At 40.0% G+C, this 11182-nt stretch overlaps 1 protein-coding gene across 1 annotated transcript in view; it reads right to left on the bottom strand.

The window, feature by feature from the left end:
• Window positions 1-631: 631 nt before the first annotated feature.
• Window positions 632-11182, bottom strand: part of ZPLD1 (zona pellucida like domain containing 1) — a 317360-nt gene continuing 306809 nt past the window's right edge. The window contains exons 13-16 of the mRNA XM_070508686.1: window positions 10733-10904; window positions 9409-9517; window positions 3701-3730; window positions 632-3281 (exon numbers count right to left, since the gene is read on the bottom strand). Of these exons, the coding sequence (XP_070364787.1) occupies window positions 3106-3281; window positions 3701-3730; window positions 9409-9517; window positions 10733-10904 (487 nt within the window). The 3' untranslated portion in view covers window positions 632-3105. The remainder of the gene's footprint in view (window positions 3282-3700; window positions 3731-9408; window positions 9518-10732; window positions 10905-11182) is intronic.

Below are 11182 nucleotides of genomic sequence, written 5' to 3'. Positions count from 1 at the left end.
ATTTGTGTTCACAAACAAGTGTCTCCCATGGACTTTTTCTCCTGCTCTTTTCCCACTTCCAGAAGCTGACTGGCTTACATTTCCCACATCTGACGATGCGCCTTCATGACCCATCATGTCTGTGAGGCTCCCAGAGCTATTTGCCGACACTTGAAGACCCAGAGTAGCACTCGCTTCTGTAAGGTGGGATTCTCCCTAAGTCAGGAAAAGGATTTCTCCTCAAGTCTGTGTCGCATCCCAAAACAAGGGATAACAGCCATACCTTGGGGAACTGTCATGAAAGATATGCAACTCTGGGCAGAAGCTGAGCTCCCTGTCTTTCCAGTTTTTACTTTCCTCTCAAAGTCTTAAAATTGTAGGCTCAGTTTTAGCCAGAGCTCAAACTCCTGATGAAGTGTACTTCTTTACCCTCAGCGGCCTCGCGGATATGGCTCCCAATACAGGGCCCTAACCGGGAAGCTCCATATGGAGATGGCAAGCTTCCTCCAGCTTCAGAGATCGCTGCCCTTCCCTGTTGCGTTAGGCAGCTTATTTCTCCCTCAATGTTTGTGAAAGTAGGAATAGGATGTTGAGAGCAGGAAGGAGCAATATCTTAAGAAAAAAAAGATCACCGTTTTAAAGATCTTCATTTACAATTATTTTATTAAACAATCGTCTTCTACATGTCATCAGACCTTACCCCTGAAGTGCAAAAAAAACAGTTTGAGGTATTAAAACTGAAAGAACACTTGCACATATTTTGTAAGGTTTTCACACTAGAGTAACTGGGAGATTCAGTATAACTAAGTACTACACTTAACTGCAGGTTTATAGGAACAAAGCTGTAGAAAACAAACCTGGTTTGTCTCATTGTAGCTCTTATTCTCCCGTTTATGATGAAAGGTTGGCAAAAATTAATACGAGATTTAAGTTGCTTTCAAAATGATAACATCCATTATCCAGTTTTATAAAATGGGGTATGGAATTTTAAAGGTCAACGGCTGAAACAGCAGCCAGCCCCAAAGCACAAAAATCAAACTGACAAGCCGGCTTCAATGATGTAACGGCCTATTCACAGGATTTAATCCTCGGATCAATGGCAATTCACTTAAAGTATCTGAAATCGATTTACCAGAATATTCCAGTACTATCCACTTGCCTATAGGGTCACGTAAGGAGCACAGTCCATATTTTTTTTTTCTGTAGAATTTTTCCCTTTAAATTCAAAAACAAACTTGTTAACACAGATAAAGTTCAGAATGGTGATTTCAAAGTTATTTTGAACTAATACAGGGAAAAGGACATTGGCTTGTAAGGTTAGACTTTTTGTTGTTGTTGTTGAGGAAGATTGGCCTTTAGCTATCATCTGTCACCAATCTTCCTCATTTTATGTGGGATGCCGCCACAGCATGGCTTGATAAGCAGTGCTGGGGCTGCACCCAGGATCTGAACCTGCAAACCACAGGCCACCAAAGTGCAGTGTGCGAACTTAACCACTACACCACCAGGCAGGCCCCAAGGTTAGACTTTTTTCTATTGAAGAAATTATCTGGAGACGTCCCAGATCCCACTTCACTTTGTGTCTGCACCCTGAAAGGAAAAGCTGAGGCAATTTCATAGCTAATTATCATAATATAAACACTCTCTTCTGAACTATTCAGGCAAATTAGTGAAAAGGTGTTTTCGATTTGATGATTGACTTAATTATTAACATCAGAGCTTCACTTGAAACAAATCTAAAATTGCATAGCATTTGCATGTGGTATAGTAAATTGAGTCCTGAATAATGGGTCACAAATGTTGAATAGAAATTAGTCTTTACAACAATTTTTCCAGTTAACACAGCACTTCTGGTAGCTGCACATGCTCAGTTTGGGTGTTTGTCGTTGAATTATTTGTTCAACTGTGTGGCTCGATTGAACAAAGGGAGGGTTGATTATTTTGTAAGAATATAGGCTGCTTAAAACTTGGCTTTTTAAAATTTTTTACAAAACTGCTAAACGATCAAATGCTTCTTGCAGTTTACTATTAGCGGAAAATACTCTTTATTCCGTGGTGATCATGACACCTTCAAGAAGACACCTTAACGGGTAGGCCTCCTCCAGTGTGTTTTGCCACCATCAGAAATTTGTGAGGAAAGGAACATTTTTTTCATGGAAACACCAACAAAGTTCTGCAAAACACACTTAACCTGTTTCCTCTTTGTTCTAGAAAAAAAGGAACCTAGGTTGTTCTAGGAACGCTATGCTTATGTGCAGGGACAATGCCTTCTTGCCACAGCGACCGCTTGCTTTCGCATAGAATGGCTCCTGAATTAAGAATACTGTTCGCAGGGCCACCCCGCCGGGAGCAAGGCTGTGACAGCCGCGGAACTGCTTACCTGCGGGGAGAGTCAGCTTGTGCGATGTTCTCCCTGCACCAGAAGGAGAAAACTAATCCCAGCCAGTTCTATTTAAATGAATAATGATCTGGGGTCACTTCGCATCCTGTGGAGGTTAACGACTATTTTTACTGCTCGCTCCACAAATGGATGTTTCAGGTTGAGATACATTTCCCAAGAGTTTATTTTTATATGAATGTCGTCACACATGGAAATCAGCCAAAAGCACAGGAGGTCAGAGAATGAGCAATTAAATCTCAGGTGTCCAAGTCGGCCACTCCAATTAAAACATATCCCCAAGCTGGAATCAAACAAAAAGCAACTTTCATTGGAGGACCACATATGTAAATCTAAATGCCATCGCATTGGGTTTTAATGCTTAAGGGGAAAAAATGCAACAAATTCATTTTCTTCTACTCCCACCTTTTATCTCTATAACCAATAACTTTTAAAAATTGAAATAAAATGAAATATAACTGATCCTGTAAGATCTAAGTCCTGAATATTGTTTGCTTATTGTCAGTATACCCATTGGTGCCATACAAATAGGACTGACCACATACATAGGTGACAAGAGCAATATTATCAAAATTCTTTCACTATCATCATGCTGATGAGCTACACTGAAATCTATCAAACCTACAAATATCAAATGCTGGCTGGCATTCAATTCAGACGGGACACTGACTGCAGTCACAGGCGGTATAGTCAGTGAAGCCTTCTCTGAGGGCAGGGACCTGTCACAGTCAGTCAAAGACTGGGTTTCTTATGCCGTTCAACACCAAACTGCTGGGTGCCTTCCTGTGTAGAAGGGCCAGTGAGCAGAGGAGAAGGGAAAAGCTCGTGACTCCCAGAACGACCAGTCCCGATATCAGTGCGCTCGTGACGGCGTTCAGCTGAAAAGGAGCTGCACTTGCAGAACCTGCGGGAAATAAAACACACACAGTGGAAAGGTCCAACAGCAGAGTTAGCTCACCTTAGCCCAATTTACACTTGCAAAACATCTGTCCTCAGTATCTCGTAGAAGAATAGCATGACAATGGATCATGCTGCAACCTATGTGACTATAATTCAATCCAATAACCAAAGGATTATGCGCTCTAGAGTGGCCTGGTATCCCCTGGGCAGACCCCCCGCAAAATCCATAAAATGCTAAAAAAATTGACCAATAGGTCACATATGAGTTCAGAAATCCTCAGTGATCCGTTATTTAACATATAACAAACTTGTAAAACCAGAGCTCATTATATTTAGTTGATTAGTTTTGTAAATGACCACCAAAAAATACTTAACATTTTTAAAAATCATACTTTTATTTTCAATATATGTTAATTATCTTACCAAGCTGTGAATTGTTGGTTGGAGTCTCATCTAGGGGGGAAAAAAAGGAGAAAGAAAACAATATCGTGTCTCCAAATATTGATCTATGTTTATTGTGATTCCAGAATTACTTTCTACCTCCACGTCCCCTCACCTGCACCCACAAGCTCCATGGGGCAGGCAGTAATGAAAATCCTCCTAAACCATTCTGCTTCCCATCCTCTGTTCCAAGTGCCTGAGATTTCATCATCTAACCGTGTCCCAAGCCCACACCCGGCCACTGCCCTGGATACACACACACGATCACAAAATACACTGTGCTGTGCTCTGCTCTTTCCTGCCAACCTCGCTTCATCATTATCTCTTTAGTCGGTTTAGTGGGGGCAGTAATTGGTAACAGCTATTACATTTTTTATAGCCCTATAACCTGCCATTTGTTATTCTGTTATAGAGAAATATTCATTATTTAGTGCCATTCTATTTGAAGTGTTGCCAATTTGCCCATCGTAATCTGCAAAAACATCATTTTAAGTTCCAAGAAGATAAATTCACACTTAATAACTAAAGGAGAGGAAAGCATGACTCCTGAGCTGGAGTTGTGGTTTTATTTTCATCTGTTCAGTAACAGACTGACGCTGTTGATTTTTCACTTTCCCCTGGCAAATGTCATCATAGATGCAATGAGCACATTCACTTGGTTTCCCAATTTTTATTACCCATTTTGTAATCATGTAGCAATTAACCCCTGAGCTTGTACAACGAGTGGATTTCACATTTGTGTTTAAGTATGTGGGTGTGTATGTTTGTTATTTGAACCATAAAATGTGTGCAGTTGACTGTTTGATTTTAGAATATAAACATTATTATAATTAATATGTATGCAATGCCATACAGTTTATAATGTGCTGTTTCATATGTCATCACATTCAATCCTCTTCATAGTCATAGGGTTTGATACTATTGCTATCCCCATTTTACAGATGAAGAAACTGCCATCTGTCACAGCCTCCATGATAGTAAACATACATTTAAACAAAAGCTCAGTTTTTCCAGAATCCTTTTTCTAAAATAATGTAAACTCGCCACTATGGAAAATATTTTTGGTTATAGAGAAGAATATCTCGAGCTGTGGAACTCCAGAATTAGTGTTTGAAACATTGATGGGAGAAGCTGGTGAGACATTTACAAACCAGCTGATGCCATTTCTTTTCCGACATATGAGTCTTGGCAAAATGATGGTTCTGCTGTTTGATGCTGAAGTACAAGGCCCAAAATTAATCAAGCACTCATTCACAGGATTCTTTAGAATGGCACAGTGCACTGCTATAGGACAAAAAGAAAAACAGCGCAAATTTTCCTTATAAGACACCCTTAGGAAAATCCTAACCTCCAACCAACACCATTTCATAAAGACAGTTCCTTCTCATGAAAATAGATGGAATGAATGGACTGTGATCAACTTATCCAGAAGATTCGCATGTCCCTTCTCCAAAACCAGCGGGCTCACTGGGACATGGGAAGAACATATAATGCCTTTTTAAAAGTTATTCTTTGCTTAGAAATACAGTTATTTGCTTTCAAAAAATGTTTCTATTAGGGGCTGGCCCCGTGGCCGAGTGGTTAAGTTCGCGTGCTCCGCTGCAGGCAGCCCAGTGTTTCGTTGGTTCGAATCCTGGGCGCGGACATGGCACTGCTCATCAAACCACGCTGAGGCAGCGTCCCACATGCCACAACTAGAAGAACCCACAACGAAGAATATACAACTATGCACCGGGGGACTTTGTGGAGAAACAGGAAAAAATAAAATCTTTAAAAAAAAAAAATGTTTCTATTAAAGAATAGAAAACTCCTTCCTCCTATTTGTCCCAAATTAGGCAAAAGTGCTAAGACTGGATGCACCCACTATTTTCTGTATCTCGAGATTAACAAAAGAGGTCAGAATATCCCCTCCTGTCCCATGTTATTGCCAACACTTCTGTAAGAACAATATCCCAGGTGTCACCCATGAGGACCTGGTTGTGGACAAAACCTCTGTGTGGGGACAAAAGATGCCACATGAGCTATACCAGCTCCAGGTTCCAGGACTCAGAAAAGCTGAAGGCATCCTACCTTTGGCAGGTGGCTGCAATCAAAGCGTGTAATATTTGAATATTGTTTGGAACTGTATTTGATTGTGGATAAAGGTAGAGAAAAGCATTATTGGGTGGTTGTTTCTGGTATCCTGCAATTTTAGTAACATTGCAAAAAAAAAGCAATGCACTGTCTAGCCCAGAAAGAGGAAGCAGATATTTTCCAGGAGACTTTTGTCACCACACACTTCTGTTTTTCTCTCACACACACTTGGTCTTAACATATACATATACGCTAAAAAGAAACCTTGTGGAATTAGACAGATTGGAATAGTAAACTTGGTGGGCGCTTCAAAAAACATACAGCTAGCTGAGGAGCCACAGGACGAATGTGATAGCAGCAATACCACAGCTATTGGAAAGCCAGAAGTGGCAGATAAACTGTCATTCTCTGCTTTTCTCTCATGCAAGTAGTTGAAATAAATGGATAAAATGAACATCAGTGCAAAGATATATGCAGAACGAACATTTTTCCTTTCTTAACATAAGCTCACTATTTGTTTGAAAAACCTTCAATTACTTTTGTAGTAAAATGGATGACATATTTCAAAGTTCAGAACCTCCAAACTTCTTACTTGCCACTGTATTATGTTGGTTAATGGTCTCTCTCTACCTTTAAATTCAAAGATTCCCGGAGGCAAAGACCACGGCTTTCTCTAGTGTATTTCCAGTTCGTAGCAGAGTGCCTGTTCCATGCAAAGACTAAATAAATATGCTCAAATGGATCATTGACTACCCATAAAACTCAATAACACTAGTTGAACAAGAGTTTGGCTTGGACTTCTCCATGGGAATTTATGTAAAAAAAAAATTAGATACTATTGTCTTCCACTGATTGTATCTTTGAATTTACAGAATTGTTCCCCCCATAAGCATTTCCCTACCAAACAGTTTTAGCATTGGCTGCTTAAGATAACACTTCAGGAATTTTGAGGATTTTGAATTTTGAGGATGCGAATATTTTCTTAAATCAACTATCAAGAGGATTAACGATGTTGGGTAAAAATACCCAGAATGTGTTTGATTTCAATTATAAAACCCAAACAAACAGAAGTTCTGAGTTTTAACAACTTATGAAACTTGACCTAAGCCAGATGCCCAGGGGAAAGGAGTGGGTCAATGAGTAAACTGAGCAAAAATTCCAAGGATCAGAGAGCTTTGCAGAGAGCAAATCGAGCCTGAAATTGAACTTGTCTATATGAAATCAGCCGCAGGTCCTGGGGAGATAAACTCTAGATGGACCTAAGGTAAAAATAAAGTGAAACTAAGGACAGACAGTAGCCCTGGTCACTAAGCTGAACCTTAAGTTTACGTAGGATTTGCCTGTGGATGGACATGGCTTGATTTCTGAGTTCTTGTTTATGTGGAATTTAAAATAAATTTCTTTGCATGGGTATTACAGTATTATAATGTAGACGTTGTTACATATGGTCCTCTATGCTGTAAGGCCACCATGATCAACCAAAAATGAGGACTATCTTATGGCTATTTACCAAAATTACAAAATAATCTAGAAGAGAGCGAGAAAGGAATGAACATGAAGATTTGAACATGATCCTTTGGGAGCTTTACAGGTGGAGAGACTGATGTCACTAAGAGACAACCCTAGTGTGTCGGGGGACAAATGTCATCCTTGAGGTGGAACCAAATCAAACTTGGAAAAGAAGAAATCCAAGCATAACACCAGAGGCATTGTTATAGAAGGCATTAGCTCTGTCAGACATGGATTTTAGCATTAGTTTTAGCATGGATATCTTAGGCAACTGGATATGGTGTGAGTGAAACCCACATACCTGGATAGCTGGTTAGCTATGGTAGAATTAGAAACTTCTACTTGTTGATCTTTACTGGAATTTGGGGATCTTCCAAGAACAGGAAATACAATAGAGAAAGCCATGGTCTTTGCCCTCAGGGATCTTCAAGTTCAAAGGTAGAGACAGACCAATAACCAACATAACACAATGGAGAGTAAATTTGGAAGTCTTAGTAATTTTTGTCTGTTTAAAAATTATCTTACACTAGCAAATTATTTAAAATTTGTAAAATTTAAATTTGATTTAGGCTGGGTAAGAAGGAAGCAGGGAGGTTCATAAGGAGGAAAAGCCATCTACTCAACATGGACAGAGAGATGTTGCTTTCCAGGTGCTTTTCTTATAGCAAACTGACTCCAGATGTGCTCCATAGAAATAAAAATATTTTTGATTGTGCCTACCCCAAAGCATTCCTATTATTAGCAAGAGGAGCTGAGTTTCCACGCAGTGTAATTCGGTGAGCTATTTCTGACAGCTAGATAGAGGTGAGAACTGGGCCTTTCACAAGCCACAAACTAGTCATTTTCAAACCATTCGAAACACAGACCGAGGCTTCAGGGAGTATAGACTAAGTTTGAAATTTCATATTTAATAAATTTCTGTATTATTTTAAAGACCTATCAGTTTGTTTTTAAATAATGCTGTCTACACAAACATGGAGGAGTGAATAACTAAACCAATTATGAGGATTTTTCAGGCCCAAAGTACTTTTGGCTTAATTAACAATTTCAGGCAAAACTTTCTTTTTACTATGGGACAGGAGGCGTAGGAGAAAAGGTAAAGACGAACTCAAACATAATAATAGCCTTACAGCTAATATAAAATAGAGAAAAAATTTTTAGGGCATAATCCAAACTAGAATTCTGCTTTTTTAAAGAGAAGTTTAGAACTATAGAGTCAGAAAGAATCTTAAAGGCTACTTTTTCAAACACTCATTATTAATCCAGAGAAGTAAACTAAAATTCCTAGTCACATAGCCTGTTTGGATGAAAGCTGGAACTAGAATCAGTTTTTCTGACTCATGTTCTGTGTTGTTTATACTGCATGTGTGTTTTATCCACCTGATTCTGGATGTCTCTGGGATCACGCTGAGGTAAAAGCAATAGCCCTTTAGAGAGTGTGTGTTTGTGTTTGTACATGCATGCAATAATGTTTGTATACATGAGAATATATGTGGATAAACAGTTGCGTCCATTAGATTCATGAGCACGAATGAGTGCACTGGAAGGGGGATGTAATATTCAGGATCCTCAGAGGAAACAAATGGTACTCAAATTGGGCGATTTAGGGAGAGTTTAACAGGACTATTTATAAAGACGTGGGGAATTCACAAGAGAAAGTCAAGTTACCTGGGCCATTATGGGTTAAGGAGAGGGTTTTCAGAACTTTGAGAGTAGTTTCTGGGAGACAGTCATCTGGCAAGAGCTCTGTGGCCTTCACTCGCATCCTCTGATGGCGCCACCTCTTGGCCAGGCCCAACCAGAGCCCAGAGAGCAAGGCAGCTGGTGGATGCAGATCAGAGAGCACGGCAGGGCAAGGTAGAGGGAACCATGTCCAGCACGGTATACTTGTGTGTGTGTAAAGGGAAATGTGGTCAAAACAATATTGCCCTTTGTGTGAACGTTGAGTAAACAGGAAACTACCGTGAAATTAAAGTTGCTTAGCAGTTTATCTTGTCTCACAGTTAATTAGTGCTGTTTAGGAACCACTTTGAGCCCTCCTTAGAAGGCAAGTCACAAGCCATTTTGGAACCGTCTATTACTACACACGGGAGGAGGAGCGCTCCTACCGCTCCGAGTGATGATGGGGCCAGCAGAGAGGATGGCGTTCCCGGAAGTGCTCTGGGGGCTCCAGGTGGTCCTCCCCACCGCATCTCTCCTTTCTCGGTGGCCGCAAATCTGAGGTGTTAATGGAAACAAATGAAATTCCACACCGCCACGAAATTGTTTCTTTATGGCCATTTGGAAAGAAGATTCTTTTGGAAGAGATACCACATGTTTAGTTTTATTCACTCACTTCTGTGCATTTATTTAATTACTTTGCATATAACTACTACACGGTTTCTTATCCTGGCTTCGGCCACGTTTCTTTTCTCCCGTTGTAATTGTGAACTGCCTCATTAATTTACATAGCTCAGTGGCTCTCCTGAAAAAGAACTGTGTTTATCAAACTCTTCTTTTATTTCTCTCAAGCCTTTAATAAATCGTTCTCTGAAATGCTGGTCAGCACAGAGCCACGGTAACGTGGACTCTCCATTTAACCCCCTCGGATATAGCTAGCTGGGACTAAAGTAAACAAGGGTGGTGAAGAAATGCATGAATTTGAGCATCAATACAAACATATTAAAGCTATTTCACATCAAAAAAATTGCCTGCATTTTTCTCAGATTAATATTGAAGTGACCCTAGGAGGCCCGGCAGAAATAGAATGTTTTTAATTCGCTAGTAAATGGGTCTATCTTTTAATGACTGGAAGCAGTTCAGATCCTCACCTTTTAAAGCTTTCAATTTTTAATCCAAGGGACTCCCAGGCCATCAGGCCCCACTCGACCTTTCTAGAGCCAGCCCTGCCCCTCCCCAGGTTTTCCCATCATCCTCTGCTCCATAGCCTTGCTGAAGGACCGGAAGTTCCCTGGTGACTCTGTTTTATGGGTCTTTAACCATTCCTCGGTACGGGGTGTCTCTCACACTCTTGATTTTTGTCTCTTTTGGGTTCATCTATCTTCAGAGTCACAGTTTGAGTTTCATCTCTTCCACCAAACCTCCCAACCTCTCCTGCTCTTTTTTCACAATGAACAATGCTTCTCTACTGCAACCCATATATATATCTGCCTTTGCGCCATAACCTTTTCGTCTTTGTTTCATTTATGACTATCTCATGCTCCTAAAGGATAAATTAATTGAATTCAGAATTCATGCACACATGTCTGTATTCCCAGTATTATGCTTGGCACAAAGCAGGCTAGGTTTTTACTTGATGAATGAAAAAGCCCTACTTCAAACCGTCTGACCTGATGCATATCCACTTTCTGTATAGAAATTAGTTCCTACCACTTGATAACTTTTCAGCTTAGATCAATTCAACAATTTAGAATGAAATTGCTAAAAACATACTGGCATCAGGAAGGGGCAGTCATCAGCTCTGCAGAGCTTGGTAACGCAGTGTAGGAAGACGGTGGACATTTTCTGATTCTTGTGTTTCACGAATCGGAACACTTCAAAGGAAAACCGGCCCTGCTGGCTTCTGCCGTTTTCAATGACGGTGGTCTGAGGATCTTTGTCACAGCTACATTTTAGGGAATGTGAAAACACGGCATTACTGGAAAGTACCAACCCCTTGTGACTTGTAAATTAATTTCTGCAGTATGAAGAGCACCCTCATTACATTAAGAGCCATCAAAATCATGTCATGTTGCAGATATTTAATAAAAGAATAAGCTAACTCAATAAATATGACGAGTGACCTAGATCACAGAATTTAAACGTCAGTTTCTGTCAGCATTGTATTATTATAGAATTATAATATTACTGCCAGATTTTAGAAGGATTATATTTTCATATGGT

The sequence above is a fragment of the Equus asinus genome, chromosome 5 (assembly GCF_041296235.1).
Source record: "Equus asinus isolate D_3611 breed Donkey chromosome 5, EquAss-T2T_v2, whole genome shotgun sequence".
Taxonomy (NCBI): Eukaryota; Metazoa; Chordata; class Mammalia; order Perissodactyla; family Equidae; genus Equus; species Equus asinus.
Note: the sequence above shows the minus strand (reverse complement) of the source record. Positions and strands in the feature narration are given on the sequence as shown.